We start from the raw sequence: 23304 nt of genomic DNA on the forward strand, positions 1-23304 counted from the left end.
TCAGTCTTCACTCACTCTGCGTCCAGCAACTCAAGATGGGCGTAACCTTCATCCAATGTCGCGTTTATAAGTAGACGCTCTCAGTAGTAAATCATAGTGCCATAGCCACGGTGAAATGAAAAAAAAGTAAAAATAAATAACTAAAAATCGTAGGCTGTCGTCCTCGTGCTATGGTGGACTATAGTGATGTGTTGATGTCACGTAGTTATGAGGACTGGAACGAGGTAAGCGAGGGATGCCCCCTCGAGATCCAATATTGCGCTTTGCTTCCATGCTCACGTGTAGTATTTAGACGATTACAGGGAATGTTATCATCAAAATACAAAAATAACAAGAAAATTAACTCAAATGTCTTCGCACAACAGGAATAGCCATTACCCGAATTCAATACCGGACGATAATTTTCGTTTCCGTTTCTGTTTCCGGTAATGGAGGACCGTGGCATGCGTTTCCGTTTCCGTTATCGTTACCACCTCCAATTTCGATAATATACCGTTTCTGTTTTCGTTACCATTACCGTTACCCTTCCCTGTACGTAAGTGCTGAATCAAGTTTCTACTCTTGTTGTTTCTATGTCTTGCTAGCGACTTTCAACTGCTTGGTGAATATTCACACTTACACAAAACATCTGAAGTAACTTTCACCTTTATATCTGCCAATTGTAATATTTTCACATCTAGTGTATTGTTAAATGCAGGGTGTCCCAGCTAAATGCGAACAGATTAAAAAAAATATGTACGTATATATATATAACTTTTTTCGAGATGGAATCAGTTGCAATATAGCATATGCTGCAGGGCACCAGCAAACTCCTAAGGCAATGCCCTAATTGACTTTCAATAATTAACTTTTTAATTATAAAAGCTACGAAGTTGTCCCAATGAGAACATCCGGTCCCTTCGGTCACCTGATACCGTAGCCGTTTTCAGAATAAAAATCCGTTCGATAGATCGTCCGCACAAAATTCGTGAAGGAACATCATATTTCTTCTTTATTTTGTTCATTGCGCCATCTCCAGAGACGCGTATTCCCGTCACTCCCAATGTGGGAAGGGGAAGGAGCACAGTGCAGCCCCATACATCGAAGATGAGCTTTAACTTGCGGAAACAAAACGAAAACAAATGTATCGGGTGACGCTACTGGAGCTTCCCCTATCTTGGGATGCATTTTCTGTTTTCTTTTAATCTTTTTCCAGGACGCAAGAGGCGATAGTGTGTTCTTTCGCCCTCTCTCATTGGGGGTGAAGGAAAGACGCGTCTCCGAAGATGCGCAATGAACAAAACAAAGAAAAAAAAAAGTGTTCGTTCACGAATTTTTGCGGAAGATAAATATATGGAACGCATTTTTGTTCTGAAAACGGCTACGGTATCAGGTGACCGAAGGGACCAATTTCTCATTGGGACAATTTCGTAGCTTTTATAATTAAAAAGCGAATTATTGAAAGTTAATTAGGACATTGCGCTCTTCAGCATATGCTATATTGCAACTGACTTCATCTCAAAAAGGTGATATATACTCGTATATATATATATATAACATCCATTGTTAACATCACATGTGATGTTAACAATGGATGTTGCGGCAATGTTGCAAATGAACGTTGCAGATAACGTTGAAGTTGCGGACATTAGCAACATCTGAGCAATGTTACAAGCTGACATTTAGACAACGGTGCTGCAACTTTTTGTGCTACCTGGTTTCGTTCGTATTTGAGAAAAAGTACCTGAGAGAGAACATATGCCTTCGCAACGTTGTGTGAATAATGTTGCGACCGTTCATTGTATGGGTCTACCTAGAGTCACTAAATAGCTATTTAGTGACTCTAGGTCTACCTTCACTGAAAAGTCTGAGCCTTTTCTCTGTGCCCAGACTCAGACTTTTTTTTTTGCACGGGGATTCCCCAGGGGCGAACTGGAACGAAAAATTTTCCGGCCACCAGCGGCGCACAGGGCATCGACGCTCTTGCAAAAAGAGCGGAAGCCACCGCCATGAACATCAACAGTCTGCGAAATACCAACATCAACAGCAGTAATCTGAACTCTAAACTGAGTGTTGGGCAATTCTGAGAAATGTGAAAGAGTTGCGGCAATCGTCTACATTTACCATTGCATAGGCGTTTACAACAACGACTCTCTTTTCTTTTCTCTTTCTTTACATTGTTAACGGGGTCACGTCTGCTAAGAGGAACGAGGAAAACTTGACATCTGCATTCGACAAGTGCATTTGCGAACAGTCTGTAGAAGGCGTGCAATAAATATTTTGCAATGAACCGCTTTTCAGCGAGTGTGTTTAGGTCGGGCCTTTTTCGCGACAAAGTAGCTGTTGTAACTGGAGGAGCCACAGGCATTGGAAAAGCAATCACAAGGGAACTACTTTATCTCGGTAATACGCTACGTTGCTATATGTCGCTTTTGGTCGCTTTCCTTTAGCTAGTAACAACACGGTGACTACAGACTACCTTCATACGCGAAGCACGACGCAAACGTTATGTAGGCCAGTCCCATATAACTTGATCAAAGATTCTGCAAGACAGATTGTGTAATTTATATTAATATGTTCTTTCTCCTCCATTGGCACTTTTTTGTCAAGGTTGCAAAGTAGTTATTGCTTCAAGGAATGAACAGAACCTAGCAACTGCAACAAAAGAGTTTCAGTCGATCATACCAAAGGATCAAGAACCATCCTGCATATCGTACACAGCTTGCAATATAAGGAATGAAGAAAATGTGAGTTTACAGCGGGATCCTAGATCCTAAGAAAGTAAGACAGCAGGGCGATATCAGCAGTCATGCTAGGTCATTTTGCTCTGCACAGGTGAAAAGCTTACTGTCGGAGGTATTACGAAAGCACAAGAAACTCGACTTTCTTGTGAACAACGGTGGGGGCCAGTTCTTCTGCCCTGCGGGTGACACCACTTTGAAAGGATGGAATGCTATTGTGGAGACAAATTTGACGGGAACATTCCTGATGTGCAAAGAAGGTACAGCTCTCATTAGACACAATTAGCGAATGGGTCACAATGTTTCTTTCTCACCCTCTTGCAGCATACAATCAATGGATGAAAGAACATGGTGGCACAATAGTCAACATAGTAATGGAAAACTCCAGAGGATATCCATTAGCAGCGTGAGTCCGTTACTATCATAATTCGGGGTATGGTCCATCAGGTCATTGTTGTCCTTGTGCTCGGCAACAGAGAAGTTTCTGTCTTGAAACAACTGATGTTCTGAGGCTGGAACAACATAGAAGGGACAAATACATACAAATCCTCAATTTTGTGGGTTCGAGTCCTACAGCTGGCTAACCTTTTCAGTGACTTTCATCTTTCAAGTTTCTGTCTTGTGTGCAGCAGTGCATATCTCATTGAATACCATCCAAACCTACACCAGCATTAGGTTCCAAAGAAATTTAGGAAGGGAGGAAGGGAACTACTGAGATCACAGCTGTAATCTCGATCGGTGCTCAGACCGAATACCTTGGGTGAACCTTCTTATTTTTTGTTATATTCACACTCCATCAATAAAGCTGTATTCAGGGTTGGAACTGTTACGTCGAAAAAGCAAGTAAATTACGGCTACACGTACATATCCTCTAAAGCACTTTATTTATGTTTAACTTTCTTGGAGATAAGTGGTAATTTTATAGAGTACTGCAGGGGGAAAAAGTAGCCGAAGCTGTTTGGCTGCACGTAGTGTAAGTGTTTGTAAGTGCTCAAACGTTGCCATACCAGCAGTGGACAGCTGTTCTGGCCGTTTTGGGCCTCTTCAGGAGTGTGCAGGCAGGCAACGTTTGAGTGGGTGGCATCAGTGGTTCAAGTGGAATGTGACATCCTTTCGTCAGGGTCCCGTCCCCAGGATGAGAGACTCACACTGGACTTTTAGTGGTGGATCTCTCACCCTGATGGGATGATATCATGTTCCACGTGAACTTCTGACGCCAACCGCTCAAACTTTCCTGCCTGCCTGCGCACTCCTGAAGAGGTCCCTGAAGAGGTATGGTGAAGTTTCAGCACTTACAAGCACAATGAGTACTGCATGTTTTACTTACATTACCAACGATTTCCATAGGTGCAAAGCTCAGGGCCCACTTGCACGAAACTGTTTGAGGGAAATACTCAACGAGTTTTTCACTCGAGCATTACTGCACCTAGTGTGCATTAAGTGAAAAAGTCATTGAGTATTTCCCTCAAACAGTTTTGTGCAAGTGAGCCCGGACCAACATACACAGGGTTCCGCTTTTTCAGGCTTATTCCTGCCTAGGTTAGGAGTTATGCTAGAATCACGCACACAAGAAAAAAGGGCAGCACATGTAGGCAGGCTTGGAGAATAAAGAAACTTTGGAATGACAAACATGACTTGAGAGAAGTGAACCTAGGGCAGTCAAAGTTATCAGCAGTCCTACTCTGTGGCACATGTAGCACATTTCCACAAATACAAGCTGACTTGCCTTACATATATATATATATACACACACACAAATACTGATGAAGAAATGGCAGGAAGAATTAGCTGCAGGAGAGATTAGAATGGTAATAATGTAGAAAAAACAGGACACAAAGAAAGAAATACTGGTAAACCATGGCCATGCTTGTGGTTTGCTTAAATATTTTAAACTTTTTTTGTCTGCGAATGGTTGCCTACTGAACCTGCGTGGAAGCAATGCATGGTATTACGCTGTACAATAAGTAAGCAAGCAAGCACGCTATTTAGGGTAACCATGCATATTTATGTTAAAAGTGACTTTTCAGATGCAGCCTATATACTAATATCTCAAGCTTCAGACATTCCCCGAAGACCTCATTAAATAAATAGAGCATTATATCACTGATACACCTACCTTATTAATACACCAAGAAATGTGGATGTGTTTAGGAAATGTTTGATTCTACGATTATGTTTCTTGGTGCATCCAAAGTTTCTTTCCCTTCAGTGACATGCAAAAATGTGTTGAAGTGTAAAGAATCATGACTGTTTTGCTGACGAGTTATTTCTCTCTAATGTGCCAACTGTTTGGATTGGAGGAATTCACATGTGGCTGATATGTAGAGACTATATACCAGTTTTTAATTTTGTTCAGCTTTGCAAAAACTTCCGTTAAGCTTTAGAATACCAAACACAAGCATCGCCAAGCTTATTCCACCCATGTTCTTCATGTCCAATCACTTGGTTGGCTGAATGGTGGGAGTGATAAGTGGACTGATCAGCAACAAACATGTCTGCCTTGTGTGAAGTTCAAACTAGCAGCAGTATACCTTCCAGGAAGTTGAAAGCTACAAATTATTGCAAAACACATTGTTTAAGTGTGCAATCTCCACAGTGCTTGTTTGCAGGTTGCTGTACCTAACTTAAAAAGAAAAAAAAAAACGAAAAATGATTGACTGGCTTCACGATACTTTGGGCATTCAACCAAACATGTTTAAAGTTCTAGGGCCATCTTATGGTCTTCTGCTTTAAAAACTTCTTCCTCCTTCTCCCTCGTTCTCTCCACAACCGCTACTGACGGACCTACACGACTGTCGACTTTGGTACGTCCTATAAAGCTACAGCCTTAGAAAGGGGTACAGTGTACCTGGCTTTAGAGTGGGAGGACCTAACTCTACATGCATCCCACACAAACTCCCGTACCTTGACAAATGTTCCCCATGGCTCTAAGCATGCTTCCTGCTGTTGCAGGCATTCAGGTGCAGCAAGAGCTGGTGTTGACAACTTCGTGAAAACCTTAGCTGTTGAATGGGCAAGTAGCGGGATACGAATCAACAGCGTTGCTCCAGTAAGTGTTCTGCATTACCCTACCATGTGTTTCACAGAGGGTGTTCTGTACGAAGAGTGCAAAACGAGACAAGCGGCACAAACAACACATGGTATGCGGCAGGGAAAGCGTTTTCATCAGGATCAGAAAGAACAGTTCTTAGGGAGATGATGGCATGCAGCAAAAGACAGTCCAGCAAGGATGCTCCACTTGTGACCGAGCATGCCACCTTGCCTCTTTTTGGTGGTGTTCACTCTTGAGGAGGAGGACTGTCTAAGTCTCTCTTGCCTAGGTGACAGGATTAACCCCGCCTCACACTGTCCTTTATCTAATCTCTTTTTCATCGACGGTACCAATTCGCCTGAATTTGCAATGTGTTTCATTAACCGTATATTTAAAAAATTTAATTGAAAAAGCACACTGCAGAACAGTTAGCAGTCAGTAACATATGAACCCACGTTGATGTGACCACCACCTTTCCCTTCGATTTTGCTCATAAAGCGAATTGTCATACTAACGAGAAACACACCCTCTGGACAGAACACTACACAGAACAAAAGTCTACGTAGCTATGATGACCGGTAGAAATCCAGTGAACCGGTAGAGAAGTAACTATGTAAGTAACCGAGTAATACCATGCCAATGATGAGGACAGTGCCCAGAAGAAGAACAGTCTCTGTTTGAAATATCGGCGGCTCTCATCCTGATGCAACTCCCTTCATACGTAGCTATGATGACTTATTTTCTGAAAAAGTCTGTTACTAATGTCTATTTGGAGCAATTACCAGTAATCAAGTTTTCTAAATGGACAATATAGCACCATCAATTGTGCAGCTTGTTATAAATGTCCTATTGCTCAAAGAATAATAGTGTGACCTTTAGCGCTTCGCTTGCATCCTTCGCAGTGAAGTATGGGGGCCCACTCAATTCACCATCAGGCACCCCGTGTGCAGCGTTATTGGGCGACCTCTCAGCCGACTCAGTATGTCGCTATCGGAAAGCACTGCCAGTATCAGCAGTACTGTGTGACCTAGTCCTGTGGTAGCTCCCTTTTTAGCACTTCAGCACTTTGGCAGTTCTAAAGCGCTATGCGTAATCCTGAGGTCAACCTCAGGAGTCGTCCCAAATCTTGTCGGCCTTCTTCAACACGTGTCGCCCTCTGCGTGAGGTATGTGGTATTCTCTCCTTGGGGCTAGTCTGAGGGTCAAGTGCCGCCGCGGTCGTAATAACAAGAGGATAATACAGGTGTTCAACCCTACTCGTGACACAAATCTCGGTCATTGTCGGATAAGCGGATTGCCATACCAATGAGGTGGATTTACGTGGCCGCAAAACGGTTCCCAAGAAAAAAGGGTCGTAAAGCGAGCATGTCAGATTAATGGGGGTCATAATAACGAGGATTCACTGTGTACGTATCTGTATCAGTATCAGTAACATGTACTATTGAGGACACGGTTGTCTAATATCTCCAGCCTATGGCCGAGAAGTCCAATATCGGCGATGTCGCGCACGAAGGAACTATACCGTTACAGCCTCCGAGGTAAGGCCACGCAGCGCCGCCTGTCAGGAGAGAGTACCACCACACTCTCAGCGTCGTCTGCTAGGAAGAGCAGTTGAGCGCGGCCTCTCCTCGGGGAGGGCATTGGTATAGTTCCTTCGTGCGCGACATCGCCGACAGGGGATCGCTCCGCCACGGGATCGCTCCGGCACGGGCTGGAGATTTTAGACAACAGTGTCCCCAACAGTACCTTTGGTATCTGTAGGGAACTTTTCCCACCTAACACAAGGAAGTTCATTTAATTGGACTTAATTTTAGTTTCTTGAATTGAGCTATGAAATTTGCCTCGCAAACGTTGTAGGCGCCTGCCCCGGTGTTGAAAGAGGAGGAGCCAGAGCAGAATAAGGGTGCCTTACATTCTTACAAACGTAGTTTTTTCTTTTGTGAGAAACAGAAAGTGTGTGTCATATTTACCCCGTTCCGTTACAAAATGCATTCCCTACTACAATGGTAATAGCTGTAAAAAACTGTGAAAACCGCCTTTTCGAGACGTGCAAATTGCAGCCGAGCTCAATTCTCCGTGAAGTTAATGCAAGAAGCAGCATAAGAAGATGCTGACCCCCTATTCCAGTTTCCCTCTTACTGTCGCTTGAGATAACTATGGCGTTCTAACGTTGTTGCCGAAGCACTGAAAAGGAACCTGAAGGAGGCAGGTCTGTATCCCCTTCGCCTGGCTTCTTGCCGGGAAAGTGAAGGCTGCTGATAATTTGCGTGTCTGAAAACGTTGTTTTTCGTAACTTTTTTTTAGCTGTTACCATTGTATTAGGAATGTATTTTGTAGGAGAGTGGGGTAAATTTAACACCCGCATGCTGTTTCTGGCAAAAAAACATGATGTTGACTAGGCAGATTTTGGGATCTATTTCAATTAACATTTTATAAAATTACTTCCGGTACATGGCAAAAGCTCTATAGATAAATGTCGATGGCATATTTTTTACCAGTGTGCTTTCTTATTAAAATTTTATGACATGGCTACCGAAACACCTTGCAGTGTGTTCTCATGCGTCCGTACTTAATTTCCTGTTGTTTCTTTTCTTGTCAGTATCATGCATTTACGATTTTATGTTTTCCAATCGTTCGTTGTCACGCCTGTTCACTGTATTGATTTGTAAAACTATACCGCTTTACCATGATATAGTGGTATGCCAGTCGTGTGCCTAAATGAAGGCCCTGAGGCTGTCCTTGGGCACCTTGGGCATAAATAAATAAATAAAAAGTATCAATATTTTGTTATCTTTGCAAATAAAGCAAGTTGGCGGCTTCATTGAAACCTCCACACTTTCTTTTTATTCTCTCTTAGAGGGCGAACAGTGCCACTTAATGCAGAGAGAGAAAAAAAAAGTGCTTTTGACCATTGCTTTTCCTCTGTACCACTTTGCCTGCACAGATGCCAAGAATATGACTTAACAAAATGTTCAGATGAACAACTTGGGTTCCTCTTGCAGGGTTGCATCTACTCTGAAACTGCTGCTGACAATTACAGAGGTGATGTCTTTTCGCAAGTGAGGGCCAGACTTCCTTGTAAACGAACAGGCACTCCTGAAGAGGTACTTCAAATTGCTCATTGTCTAGAAGTGTCAGATGCTATTGAAACGTCTTTAGATGAGCGTTACTAAGCTTAATGCGAAGATTTGCTTTCTAATCAGGGTGTCGGAGCGAACCGAAAACCGGAACCGAAAACCGAAAAAAACCGCTATTTTGGTGCGAACCGGAACGGAATCGAAACCGTATACGTTTTTTTCGCTCAGGAGGGAAACCGAAAAATATATTTAACGGTTTTCGGTCCAAGAAAAAACTTCGCCGGTTTGAACTACGGATAGGCGAATGAAACAGACGTCGTGTGCTCTGAAGTCACGTCACGGATACTATACGAGGGTTACGGTTACGGTGGAATGTATGTCGGTATACTATGACCCTTAGGCTCCCTTAGTAATGGTTTATCGTTCGCGCACTCACACAGACTTAGAGGTACATGTGACTCTCTAGCAATGTGCCGTAGTGTTCGTTTAAATTTGATCTCCCCAAACTCTCCTCAACTAAACAGTGACCCAAGAGGGCTGCATAACGGCTTCTTTATCGGTAATGTCGCGCAATGCGTCCCTTGTTTGAGAGCAGCTAAGTTGAATACATTTACGTATACGCGAGGGCAAGCCCGTGCGAAGTGGCAACTCTTTTGTGGACAGGACACGAAGAAAATACGGAGCCGTCGAACGCGTTTGTGAGTGAAGGTGTTCCTCGATTTGGGTCGTACTCGTGCGGTGGTGCTTGCTGGCTAGACGGTAGCAACAGACATTCGGATGGGACGCGATCGCTCCAACCCAGCAAGAAAGTACAGGGTGTGTGGAGAAAAACGTGACCGGCATTTTTACATGTAACTCGTTGTCTACTTAGCCGAGGAACTTCCGGTGGCGCACGACGGCGTATTTATGCGTGCGAAAGCTACAAAAAAATCCTGGAAGCCATACTCAGTGTAAAAAAAAATAAACAGAGCGCGAAAACATGGGCTTCCATGCATTAGAATAGGGCGGTCATGACAGTGCATGGTAGTGCATTTCGGTCTCAGGAGAGTTATGTGTAGGCACCGCTAGGAGTACTGCCGATGAGCGTCCAATGTGGGACATCGTTTCGATTTATGCACCGATAGCTCCCTTAGCGGTACTTGAACACATCTCTCCTACGTCCACCATGTTGCCCTTTCACATACACCCTGTTGTCCACCATGTTGCCCTATTCTGATGCACGGAAGCCGACGTTTCCGTTGTCCCGTTTATTTTGTAAGCTGAGTATGGCTTCCACAATTTTTCTGCAGATTTCGAACGCATAAATGCGCCATCATGCGCCACCGGAAGTTCGTTAGTTAGGTAGGCAACAAGCTATGGGCCTAAATGCGGGTCATGTTTTTCTGCACACACCCTGTACTTTACGTATGACATCACGACAAACAAGTCCGTTTGTAGCATGCGCTTCAAGAAAGGAGAAAGCCCATTTGAACAGACAGTAACCTACAGGAACCAGGAGCTACCAATTTCACAGCTGTCTATTAATATTAAATACCATGTATGCGGAATAAACGGGTTTACATTTTGTAACGTTGATTTTTTGTTGTGGGGATGAATATTCCCAGCAGAAGCGAAACCGGTTAATAACCGGTTTGAACCGTTATTTTTTTGCTCCGGAGCAGAACCGGTACCGGATCGTTTATGGTGTAACCGGAACGAAAAACGTTTCGGTTCGACACCCTGTTTCTAATAATCACTACAACATTCTCAATCAAGTTAATCTAATCTAAACCCAGGTTTCATCAGTGGTCTGTTTCTTGCTATCCTCGGCGGCATCCTACATATCTGGGACCACCGTAGTGGTAGATGGCGGTTCCGGTCTTTATCCTGCATTGACATTTGAGGTTCCAGGTAAACCACCTTGTTGCAAATTTATGATTTAGCAGTGAATTCTGTTGGCTTCAACCCTGCAGCCACATAATAGATCAGAGCTGTTGGAGCTACCATTTTGCTCCTTCACATTTACACAAGGGTACTGTGGCACAGTTCAAGAAGCATGTGGTGTATCTGTTATTTAAGCAGGGATCTCCATAACCTGCAAGTTTACTTGGATATGACCAGCTTCTTGAGCTCCCACTGTCCAATATCTGCCATCGACCCACTCGGTGATTGGGTGAAAAATGCAGAATATTGCAGGGCTGCATTGAAGAGATCATGTGGACACTGACAATACTAATACTTTTCTGTAATACCAGCTCCCACAAGGTAAAAGACGTGCTCAGAAATGATCACAGAATATTTCAGAGCACACACAGATGAAACCTAGCTCCAATATTTACAAGTTTTATTGTCACAGCAATATAATCATGCAGAGAAGGAAACTGAAACACTAGATGTCTGTCATATTTACAACAGATCATGAGAGATGGCCAAAACATGACAGCCAGGAACAGGCACAGGACGGTACTGACAGGACATGATTGCTAGCTGGCATTGATTCCGAGACAACCTGATCCCTAGCACTGCAACAGCACAATCGGTAATTTTTGTTAATAAACTATTTGTTAACTTGTAGTTGTTGTTATCCTTAATTTAGTGTCCGATCTATGTATCATATGTGGTTATAGCCGTACAGTTGCTTCTGTTCCGAACAAGAGGAACCTGATGCATCAAGTTGTGCATTCAACCAGGTGTTTACAAAATAAGAATGTGGAAACAAAAAATGTACATGTGTTTAAACAAAACACAAAAGGAAAAGACTGTACTCAGACACAGTGAACAAGAAATCAAACATGTACCCAGAGGCTTCAAATGCCCAGGTGTTTCTCAATGGCCTCAATAAGGTCTGCTTTTTTTTGTGGACATTTGATCCCTTCTTGCTTGCAGAATTCCTTGAGAACGTTCACAGTCAAGCTCTTGAGCTGTACAGACATGTACATAACATGAATGTTGCGCCAGTTTGAGAAACCAATGACCATACAAAGAATATAGAAACATTAAAAAAAAAGAAAGGTGGGAAACAAGTTCACATACCCTGCCCTGCTCCGCTTCTTTGCGGACATCGAGAGATTTGTCAGCATTGTTGTCATTCTTCGCACGCTTGCTAGGCCCTCCCGCTGTGGCAGGCTGAACAGAAAAAAAAAAAAGTAGTAGTGACATGTGCTCAGTTACAATGCTCTGCTTGGAAATACAGCAAGCAACATGCTTGGCTAGAACCTTAGGTCGCCATTTCATTACTTGACTGTCGTCTGCGTGACTAGCACCAATACACACGGCTACAGCTGCACATGGCTCTTTAGGATTTGATGTACAATTTTAAACAACATTTTCAAAAACTATGTAGCGAGACAACTGTGGAAGGGTACAAGTCTCAAGTCTAGCACAGGTTATTGCAATACACCAGGGCAGTGATGGAGGCAGTGATACACAGTACTCAAAGTTCAAAGTACTCAAGTATTAAGGGAAGAGTCTCAGTATGACAGCCACAGATATTTTGAACAGTGACTGTCTTTCTCCCAGAAGAACAGTTTTTGTTTGAAGTATCGGCGGTTCTTGTCCACGTTAGAAAAAGAACCAGACAGGTCCGTCCGCTTTGCTGACTGCGTGCTGAATAACGATGTGTCACCGCGTGCGCCACTGAAGTCAGCTGTTTATTCTTTTATAAGCAACAAAACAAAACAAAACAAAACAAACGATGTTGATGGCTACGAGTGTCAGCCGGTATGAACACAGGACAACAGTCCAGAGGTTTTTCCCCCAGAGATTTCCTCACCAGTTCGCTGGATTTCCTACCTTTCTACAAGGAACTCAAATAGTACTTTACGTAGTTCTCTGTAGTACTTTCCCCATGAGGTACACAACTTGGAATGCAACTAAAAATAAAAGTATTTACCGATATTTTGTATCTAGAATGGGCTTTTTGCTTTGAAGAAAGATTTGCACTGTTGACAAGCCATAAGAACTACCACCTATATTTCTATGTTCTCCAAGTGTTAAATGTTGGGAACGCAAAAATACACACACGTGCTATATACCCGGTAGGTAACACAGTGACTTGGGTTGGTATATTTTTGTGTTCCGAAAACGCGATTTCATTGCATTTTTACATTGTTCCTTCCACTGGCAGATGTTATGTAGAAAGACAGACTATTTCGTCATGCTCGATTGGTTTTTAATTATGATATGACGAAAAAAGAAAGGCTTGAGACTGAAAATCACCCACTCTCTCGCTTCACACTTTATTTTTTTTACACATGCTAACATGATAGATAGTTTTAGTTAAAAAGATCAAACCCTCAGTGCAGGGAAAGACGAGGACAATACACACACAAAAAAAAGACACAACAACTACAAAGACTATACATACAATGCTGAGCTCTTCTCACTGCCTTGTGATATATCATAACTAGTTTTAAAACAAAACAGTTAAAAAAGGATATGAAGCTCAATGCAAAAATTCCTGTTTGGCATTTCTGGAATTTCATTTGGCATGAAAACTGTCATGAAAAAGGGTTAAAACTTGGGCTGGTTGGTAACTCATAGTTAAAAAGATCAAACCCTCAGTGCAGGGAAAGACGAGGACAATACACACACACATACACAAAGACGAGTACACAGCACAGCCTTTTTTTGTGTGTATCGTCCTCGTCTTTCCTTGCACCGAGGGTTTTATCTTTTGAACTATGAGTTACCAACCAGCCCGAGTTTTAACCCTTTTTCATGACAGTTTTCATGATACAACAAAGAAATGCCAAACAGGAATTTTTGCATTGCGCTTCATATCCTTTTCTAACTGTTTTGTTTTAAAACTCGTTGTGATATATCACAAGGCAGTGAGAAGAGCTCAGGGTTGTATGTATAGTCTTTGTAGTTGTTGTGTCTTTTTTTTTTTGTGCGAGAGCATGCACCAGAAATATGAGCACGGCAACACCGTACAATGGGCATATGGATAGTGTCTGAGGAAAAAACACATTGCACAAGCACAGCTGATTATCTGTGTTAGGGTAAATGAAAATTATATCCATATAGTGTTCTTTCATATTCATGAGTTGCAGTAAACTAGCAAGGCTTCCCCCCAAAAAAAGAGCACTTGCCAGAATAATTAGGAAACATTTGCTAAAAAGGGCAATTAAAACAATTATTTTTCCCAACAAAAGGTGAAATATGAACTGATACAAAAAAAAATTTGAGAAGGTATTTGAGTAGTACTCTGAAGTACTTTGTACTTTACTTGAAGTACATTTGCAGCACAGCTCTTTGTAGTGTACTTAAAGGAGCATTAAAGTGGTATCTAACATGGCTAAACACTGCTGTCATCTTGTAAGGCAATACGTGAAAAGCTTTCCCACAAAATATTTTTGTACAAAGTTGTTTCTCCACGGTGCAATTAATTTGCAAAATATCCCACCCACTCTATGTGACGTTTGTGGTAGACAGCCCCCCCCATTCGTTTGTAGGAAAAACTGTCTGCTACAAACATTGTGAGCTGTTTCTTGTTGACTTCTATTCTTTATATTATTTATATCACGTTTTCTAAACACACACAAAGCATGTATGCAGCCTGACAAAATAACGTTGCAATCACAAGAGTAATATATCAGTGGCTTCGTGCAATCTCAGAACTCGCAATAGCAGAAAGCAAGCGATGACGCCAGTATTGTGGTGCCACCTGTTAGCCACTGAACTAACTGTGCGGTGAAAACTGTCAGAGAGGCTGTACACTGTCGGGAAGCACTGGGGTATCACTGTACAACACACAGTTAATTTCTGGCTGCACCACTCATTCTTCCCGTGGTGTCAGCGGTCCCAAAATATCGTGGTCGTTGATAGCCTTCAAATCCTCAGTTTCGGACATCATGCAGCCGGAGAACGCATGGCGTCTCCGAAGCGGTAGCAGACGCTCCGGCCTGCGTGATGTTGCTCACCTCGATCATGTGATCCCAGGTCCAATGAGGAGCGTCCCTACCATTCGCGTCACATAGTGACGTACGTGGCGGCGCTCATCACGTGTCTATCGTGAAGGTGAAGGAGGGTGTTTCGCGCACGGGAGGTTCGGGAAGCTATTGCAGGCGTCCCAATTTCGCTACGGTTGCACTAATTGTGGGAAAACTGTTTTCGGCCGCCTAACATTCCATACCGACCAAAAACAGAAACAAAGTTGTGTGCCTCTAGACTGCTCCTTTAAGGTACTAATGATCCTTGGTACTTATCTGAAAGGGTCCATGAAGAGATTTAAAAAAAATCTGAGTTCTCAGTGGAGAACGGATTGCAAGGAGGCCTATTATCTGAAGTATATCCTATTTTTGCCATATTGCATTCAACGCGGGCGCAGCTCACACGAAAAAAAAAAAGAGCATTGAACGGTTGCCTGACGCTCCCCTGCAAACGGACTGATGTCACTTACATCCTTTGTTCACTTTAAGGTTGCACAAAGCTAGCCCGCCATTGCCCAAGGTTGCTTGCTGCTTTTGACGTCCCAGCCAGTTTCTCTGTTGTGCCGGCAGCAGTTGCATTGAAGCAGTCGCCTTTTTTGGCCGTGGTTTTTAGTTATACAGTCGCCAACCGATTTTCTGGAAATTAGGACAAAAGTTGCCGCTTTATCAGACGCCCCATTGAGCCAATGTATTTTGACGTCCGAAAATTCGGACCGTTTTTCGCAAGTATGGTTCGATTTTTCGTACATATTCTCCTCGATTTCTTTTCTTTTTGTTTCGTTCCCTTCGCCTTTGCTGACGGCGCGCAGGAGGCGCGTGCGGAGGCGGAGTTTATGCGCGCGCACCACTGATGAGGTTATGCCCATAAACACGCTATTGTTGAAACCACGAAATGATGTCCGCGCTAATTCTGAGGGTGTCTCGATTCTTCGTGGATACTGTAGAATGCGATGAAGACGCGAGCACGTCGGCAAGAGGAGTGTTATGTTCATCGATAACTGCACAGCACATAGCTGAGTACAGAACCTCCAGGCGGTACGTTTAGAGTTCTTGCCTCCGAATACAACAAGTGTCCTGCAGCCCATGGACCAAGGAATCATAAAAAATTTCAATTGTCTCTACCGATTCCGCGTGCTGTGCTGTGCTATGAAAACGAAACTAACTATAGCGTTACACTTGTCGCCGCGCTTCATATTCTTGCTGACTCGTGGGAAGCAGTGAAAGGGAGTACTATAGCGAACAGTTTTCGTCAAGCTGCATTTTGCAAGGACAGTACGTCAGTTAAGAGTACGAGCACAGTTGGTATCTCCATCGACGATGACGACGGATCGGTGGGACAGCAGGGCATTGGTAGAGGATCTCCGAAGCTCAGGTATGACGATACCTGCAAGTGCAATGTTTGAAACGTACGCCGATGTGGATGAATGCGCAGAATTTTTTGTCGAAATGACTGATGGACAAATCGTTTCACAAGTCCTCGACCCGCCAGCGGAAGGCTCCGACGATGATGCGGTGCTATTGCAACTCCTTCAACGGTAGCAATACTTGAGGCCGTCAATACGCTCGGAAATGTCTACCGCGACAACATGACATTAGCCGAAACACGGCGCGACGCCATTTCTCCCATATGTGCAGCAAAGCAGACGCGCATTGATAGTTTTTTTTTTTTTTGCCTTTTTGAGTTTTCTTTCATAAAAATAATTTTGGGAGAGATTTGTGTCATTGACTGAAAATTTGGACTGCTCGATAATTGGGACAGATTTTTTGGCTTTTAGAAGTCAGAAAAATCGGTCAGCGACTGTATCTGCGTTATTCTAACCAATGTTGGGTTCATACTCCTCATGGTGAATGGATTAGCGGCTAGGAATGCATTACCTATGCTTCCGGAGGTTTTTGGGATCTCTTAACGGTCCCTTTAAAGGGATGGTCACTTCCGGAAACTATCTGTGAAACCGATACCACTGTGTTTTGCATCGGCCAACGGTCTACTTGGCTATTTTTTTCCGCTCAAAAGTGCTTAGATATCAACTAAATAAATTTTAGAGATCAGCGCTGCCTCCGTGGCTGCACAATCTCCAGCGGAGTGACGTCACTCCGTAAGCGAAGGAGTGAGAGGGCGGTGGAAGGAGGAGGAGGGGAGGCGCCATTTAGACGCCCCGTAACTCTAGGAGACACCCGCACGGCTGTGGCATTCCTTTTCACAAAGGCGAGCTATCATTGGCCGGTTACAGAATGCCATTTTCTTGTTTTTCCAGAGAGCGAGTTTGGGCATACCCCAATATCAGTCTTCTGCTCTTGTCACGTATTCCGTCAAATAACAGTGAAACTACACCAGTATTTCGTGTGGGATTTTTAATACCATGGTGAGTGGTCCGCGAGGAATTGAGTGACACTATAGTTTCGAAATCGACTGAAACGAATGCGATGGTCGCATCCGAACACCTATACTTAGAGCCTGAAGTTTTAGGGTTTTACCCGACTCTCGTCCGAATTTGCACCCCGAATTGAAGGTTCACCCTTTAGGGTGAAACCCGATTTTTACCCGGCAAATTCCCCTCACTGGGATGTCTGTAGGAATGCATTAACTTTCTTTTTTGGCAGCAAATGCAGTTACATCACCGTTTGTACCAAACCGCTACAGTTAGTTTGAGTAACTGAGCCCGATTTCCCCCCGAATTTAGCATACCGGGAGTTTTTTCACCCGAATTCGCATGAATTTAGTGCACACGTTTATTTACCCGATTTTTACCCCCGCATTTAGAAAAAAATATTTCCCGAAAACTTCAGGCTCTACCTATACTACTATGTTTATCATTGGCCAACAACCTACCTGGCTAATTGTTTCATCCAAAAAGTGCTTAGATATTAAATTAACAAATTTTAAAGATCAGCGCTATTTCTACAGCTGCAGAAGCTCTGCCGGCGTAACGTCACTCCCTAAGTGGAGGAGTGAGAGCGCAATGCTCAGAGGAGGAATGGTGCCATCCAGACGCCTTATAACTCTATGAGACACAACTATTTCGCATGGGATTTTTGATACCGTGGTAAGTGGTCCAAGAGGAATAAAATGACACTATAGTTTTGACATTGCCTGTAACGGTCCCGACCGTCCCTTTAGGTGGAGTTTTTCGGACATTAACCCATCACTGCATACAGGTAACACTCCAACTGTAGGTCATTACAACATCTTTACTTGCCTGTATTTTGTTACTAGTACTTCTAAGTTTTCCCGAACTGTTTCTTTTTCCCATAAGGGTAAGCATAATTAGAGCCTGAAGTTTTAGGGTTTAACCTGATTCTTCCCCGAATTGAAGGTTGCCTCTTTAGGGTGAAACCCAATTTGTACCCTGCAAATTGCCCTCACTGAAACGTCTGTAGGAATGCACACTAGCTCGTTTGTCACCAAATGCAATAACATCACAGTATGTGCCAAACCAGCGCAGTTCATTGGAGCAATAGAGCCCGATTTCTCCCCAAATAGCATACTGGAAGTTTTTCCATCCGAATTCGCATGAATTTAGAGCACATGTTGATTTCCCCTATTTTTTTATTTGCATTTTATACCTGCTGAAAGACCTTTCAGCATCTACAGAGTTTATAGGAACTTTATAGGAAGGAGTTTACAATACATGCCCTGCTGAAGTTACATCTTTAGGACACCCTTTTTTGTTCCTGGGCTGTAGACATTATTTAAAAGTCTTAACTTTTTGAAGGCAACCTCCCAGATATCAAATCAGAATCTCCCACTGCCACTGCTAAACTGCACACAGGAGGAACGCCACCCCTTCCTCAGGCGCACAATAAACTTGGGGTAACGTTATCGTAAGCTAAACGACAATCTGTCTGTGTTTGTCCTGCAGCATAAACAATTTCATAAAGCAGGCTTCAATTCTGTAGAGCAAGCTTCACTTCATGCAGGGAAGCATCAGGTCAAGCCCACTTTCAGGTGGTGTCATTCTTATTCAGCGAATACAGTCAACCCTCGATTTATGAACACCCTCGGTTCCCCGAAAAATCGTTCATAAATCGAGGGATTCATAAATCGAAAATTCAGTTAACTGGGTACTATCGAGCAAATGGAACAGTATTTCCGAGTTGGGATTTTGTTTATAATGCCATATAATTGTGTAATTTTGCTTTTGACCATGCCTTCTGCTGTATCAATCTCAAAAGAACAGACGTTAGCGCATTCACACTCTGTTTATTATGCAATACTAAATTGTTTAATTTTGCTTTGGACCATGCCTTCCGCTGTGCCAATCTTGGAAAGAAGAGATGTCACCACATTCGCACTGGACGGGACTGGTCTCGGATATCCTCCGGGATTTTTAACCTCCGTTTATTAATCTCCGGGTGACAGCGTCCACCTTGTTCATCAACTGAGGTCAGAAACATTCGGTCGCACCTTGTTCGACCCCGGAAAACCCGTTTGTTGTTCCGATTTCGAGGGGTTAAGAACCGAGGGTGCAATACCTGGAAAACGTTTTGTCCGTTCAGGCGTCATTCATAAGACCACGGAATTATCCCTTTGAAGGTTTCTGTTGACCTCGGAACGATCCGTTCATAAATTGAGGGCAAAAACGCTGGGCAACTCCTAGTTGGTTCCCAGAAATTCCGTTCATTATTCGAATATCGAGGTTCATAAAACGAGGGAAAGATGAATGGAAAAAGTTTGGTTCCCCGTGCTCGTGTTCATAAAATGAGGGAATTCATAAATCGAAGGTTCATAAATCGAGGGTTGACTGTAGTGGAATATCCGGAAACCCGAATATTGGATATTCGATTTCCGAATCGAATACTTTGAGTGATTGATATTCGATTTAAATATCCGCACACCCCTAAAAATAAGGGATTCCGTGAAATTCTGTGCCAAACGAAGGATTCCGCAATTATAATTCCGAATTCCACGAAATTTCATGGGAAACGGAGGGCCTTAATCATAATGGGTCCAATTCAAAACTGGATTTCATAGCATGGCTAAACACAACAGGAATCGGTGCCCTCCCTCAACCACGGCGATCCTTGCTGCCGTGAACATGCTTACCACTAGAAATATGGCAGCTGTCGAAAAAGCCAGACAGCAGTGGGATTTGAACCATGCACCTCTTGATTGCTGGTCCACCAGATGCCGCTGCCTCGTACTTGTATTGTATGTGTGTGTATGAGAAGACATGGATGAGAGAGTGTGTGTCCCGTTAGTTAAATGAGGCTCCCCAGCAAGTTGTCGGAAAGCAGACACCAGCGTGGCCTAATTGGTAGGGCACTTGACCGGTAATCAAGAGGTGCATGGTTCAAATCCCGCCCCTGTCTGGCTTTTTGACAACTGCCATATTTCTACTGTTCATGTTCTAAGACATTGAAGCTTGTGTTTCATTTGTCTGTCTGTCTGTGTTCCAGCCTCAAAACAGTTACTTTCCACCATGCTTTCCAATATGTGCAGCATGATTTGACAATTGCAGAATTTACCATGAGACTGTGAGCACCTTGACCTCATATATTGTGAGCACTTGAGACTGCTCCCAACAAATCTATACACAACTTTGAAACAAACAACAACAAACAACAAACAAACAAGAAAAGCAAGTTTTTGTTTGTGCCTGAAAGTTTGGGACAATGCTAAGGCACCCTGAAGCAAGAGAAAACAGTGTGTGACTAAAATCACTCTGAGGGTGCAATGACACTACTCACGGGACGTTTCTTCGGTGCTGCAGCAGAGAGTTCCAAGTTGGCCATTTCTCTAAACTCTTCTAGTTCACTCCCAGCTCGTTCTTTTATCTTCTCATAATTAGGTTCTGCAAAGTCAGACGCATTCAACTGTGTGCATTAGGGTGGTCTTAGCGTTTTGTTGTCCATCAGGGTGTCTACTGAGCTGTAGCCTTCGAATTCCTTGACTTTTCCAGGTTTTCACTGACTATTTCAAGCAAATTGCCTGACCAAAACAAAAGGGAACTTGGTGCCTGCTGCTATGTTTTGATACATATCCTTCATAAAACAGACCATTGAGAAATTAGTAAAACTGCCCTACTTTTCCGCCTCTGAGCTTGTCGTACTGGAGAACTGCTACTCGCAGCAACGTTACTGGGGCGGGGCCACTCAACCACTCATCAGCACTCGCGATTCACTGAGCATCATGACAGCACTTGTCTGCGATTCTCCTCGACTTCAGCTGCCTTTTTGGCAAATTCACTAACAGTCCCCTGACTTTTCCAGTCACATCAAAATTCACTGATAATTCCCTGTTTTCCAGGTTTTTCAGGTTGGTAGACACCCTGTCCATGAATGATACTATGAAGTGCTTCTACAAACTTACTTGTGTAGTCCTTTGTGGGTGCCACGTCGTCCTTTTCGAGTGCAAGTGCTTCAATGCAGCTCCAAAACCTTTGCAGATCTTTGGTTCATGTATGAAATGGTAATTACATAACAGAATGTCGTTAAACATCAAAGTTGAATATCAGTTTTACAAAAAAGAAGCAGTGCAAAGTTTAAAATGCACCTGAAAGCACACAATGACAAAATTGCAGCACATCAGCATTTTGTAGCTCACCTGGATTCTCAAAGTTGTCCGGATGATATGTGAACTTCAGCTTTTGAGTGATATCTTTCGCCTTGTTGACCAGCTCAATTCCAGGGTCGGCTTTGTGGTCCAGCTTTTCGAGACGCCGCTTGTCGTCATAAAATGGTAAGTATACCACGTGGAAGCCTGGGGGTGCCACCTGAGCTCCAGCATCATCCAGTTCTTCTTTCTGTGAATCAATGATGATAACCATACCACACGGTTCTGCAGTACAACCACACATGAGTGAACAAGTCACTAGAAAAAATATGGTATGTTCCCAGTGCAAAAACAACCCTGAAGAAACCACAAAAATTGTCAAAATTATCAATAATATGACAGTAAAGTAATTTGCAATGTGGGGCAGAGACATATAGAGAGACAAAGACATGTAGCTCACATAAAAACATCTCATTGCTGCATCAGTGCAAAGGTTTGCGATATAAGATCTCACTGAAGATAATTAGCAGAATAAAATATCGGGCTGTGGTTTAACAAGCAGTGCCGGTGAACTAAAATGCAGAAATTACCCAATGTTAGGCAAACATTACTAATATTTATAAACCAAGGTTCTCAATCTTTCAATGATCATTTATTAATTATGCAAACCGCGCAGCAACTGTAACACGTATGACACAGTGGCACAGTAGATTACATGCAAAAGGCCAAATAGCGACTGCGAAACACTGTGGAAGTTACATTTTCAGGCCCACTGTACTCCCTCATACCCTGACAAATTCTGTAGCTAATTTTGTTGTGTGAGTGTGTAGCAACGTCGTGTTTCGTTTGAAGTGGTGTGCGAGGCAATAAGGTATAGATAGATTCTGTTGAGCATCCTGGCTCCAGATTTAAAGATTACAAATTTATGGTGCATGTAGAGGACGCTACTAGTTATTTTGTTAGAAACTATAACCGCTAGTAGGCGCCAATGTTGAGGGTGTTTAATAAAAGGAACCGGCATGACCGGGGGGCGGGCTTTTTTCTTGTTTTCCCGTCCGCTATCAAGTCTGGGTACATCTGCAGTTATTCGTCAATCCCCAACAGTGTGGGAATAATGAACTCGCATTTATGCTTTTGTTGGAATAATTGATATGGTATGAAAGGAGTTAACCTCAAAGAGAGAGCAAACAGTACAGCAGCACATGGGCAATTGCCTGGAAAAAATTAGCCACATGACCTTAATGGCTACGCAGATACGAGGCCTGAAAATTGCGAGGAAGCGCAGTGTTCGAAATGGTCAGTCTTGAACATTATGTTTTTAAAAAACAACTATAAGATATAAGACAGTTTCAGCTATTTCTTCCACCAATATACTTCCGAAGCACTAGCCTTCAATATATGTAGGAACGAAGAAAATCTGAGAGGTCGACCGGGCCACCCTGCCTGATTCTGCCTGAAATCACCCTCCACCGGTACATAAGCGGTAGTGGGCCGGCATTTTGCCTCCCAACCATCGGTGGTTGCGCGGTATTTGGGTGCTTCTTTCACGATTGCGCAATGCATTGATAACGTCAATATTGGCTCCACCGAGAGCCAAAAACTGGCATACTAAAATTTTGAAATTTTGCGTTGTTTGAATATTGTAACAAACGTTCCAACGAAATTTGCGCAAAAAAGTGCGCAATCGTGCTAGTAAATACTTTTATTGGGTTTTGGAACGGAATGAGGGTGCTTGCTCAGAATTTAGCATCTATTGCGATCAAGTAGGTATTTCTCAATTCCTATAAACTGAAAGATATTTCAGCAGGTATAAAATGACTGTAGGCAACAGACGGCATACCATGTAATGCCAAGCCACAGCAGTGCTTTGAATCTAAGTTTATAAAAGATTTTTTTTGTTCCCACATTATCCAAGAAAATAATGTATTTCTCCGTTTCAAGCAGCCGTTGACTCCTTGCCGTGGAAAAATTGTGGACTTTACAAGTTGGTGCCATGGAATATAACGGAACGCGAAATCCTATCGTTATACAGTCAACCCTCGATCTACGAATTCCCTCGCTATACGAACATT

General features: G+C 43.1%; 2 protein-coding genes across 5 annotated transcripts in view; one reads left to right on the forward strand and one right to left on the reverse strand.

Moving 5' to 3' along the window:
* Positions 1-1982: 1982 nt before the first annotated feature.
* LOC135394245 (peroxisomal trans-2-enoyl-CoA reductase-like) lies at positions 1983-11380 on the forward strand. Its single transcript, XM_064624896.1, has 8 exons — positions 1983-2382; positions 2590-2726; positions 2815-2980; positions 3045-3126; positions 5673-5769; positions 8753-8854; positions 10603-10717; positions 11222-11380. The coding sequence occupies exons 1-8, from the start codon at positions 2265-2267 to the stop codon at positions 11284-11286; spliced, it is 882 nt and encodes a 293-aa protein (XP_064480966.1). The 5' UTR covers positions 1983-2264; the 3' UTR covers positions 11287-11380.
* The window catches only part of LOC135394244 (ATP-dependent DNA helicase 2 subunit 1-like), a 34469-nt gene continuing 22298 nt past the window's right edge, over positions 11134-23304 (reverse strand). For 3 of the 4 annotated variants that reach the window (XM_064624892.1, XM_064624895.1, XM_064624893.1), the window contains 5 exons: positions 21284-21482; positions 21050-21127; positions 20428-20531; positions 11840-11932; positions 11134-11727 (listed from right to left, as the gene is read on the reverse strand). In XM_064624892.1, the coding sequence (XP_064480962.1) occupies positions 11614-11727; positions 11840-11932; positions 20428-20531; positions 21050-21127; positions 21284-21482 (588 nt within the window). In that variant the 3' untranslated portion in view covers positions 11134-11613. The remainder of the gene's footprint in view (positions 11728-11839; positions 11933-20427; positions 20532-21049; positions 21128-21283; positions 21483-23304) is intronic. The other variant, XM_064624894.1, reaches the window with a different exon arrangement.

Source organism: Ornithodoros turicata, chromosome 5 (assembly GCF_037126465.1).
Source record: "Ornithodoros turicata isolate Travis chromosome 5, ASM3712646v1, whole genome shotgun sequence".
NCBI lineage: Eukaryota > Metazoa > Arthropoda > Arachnida > Ixodida > Argasidae > Ornithodoros > Ornithodoros turicata.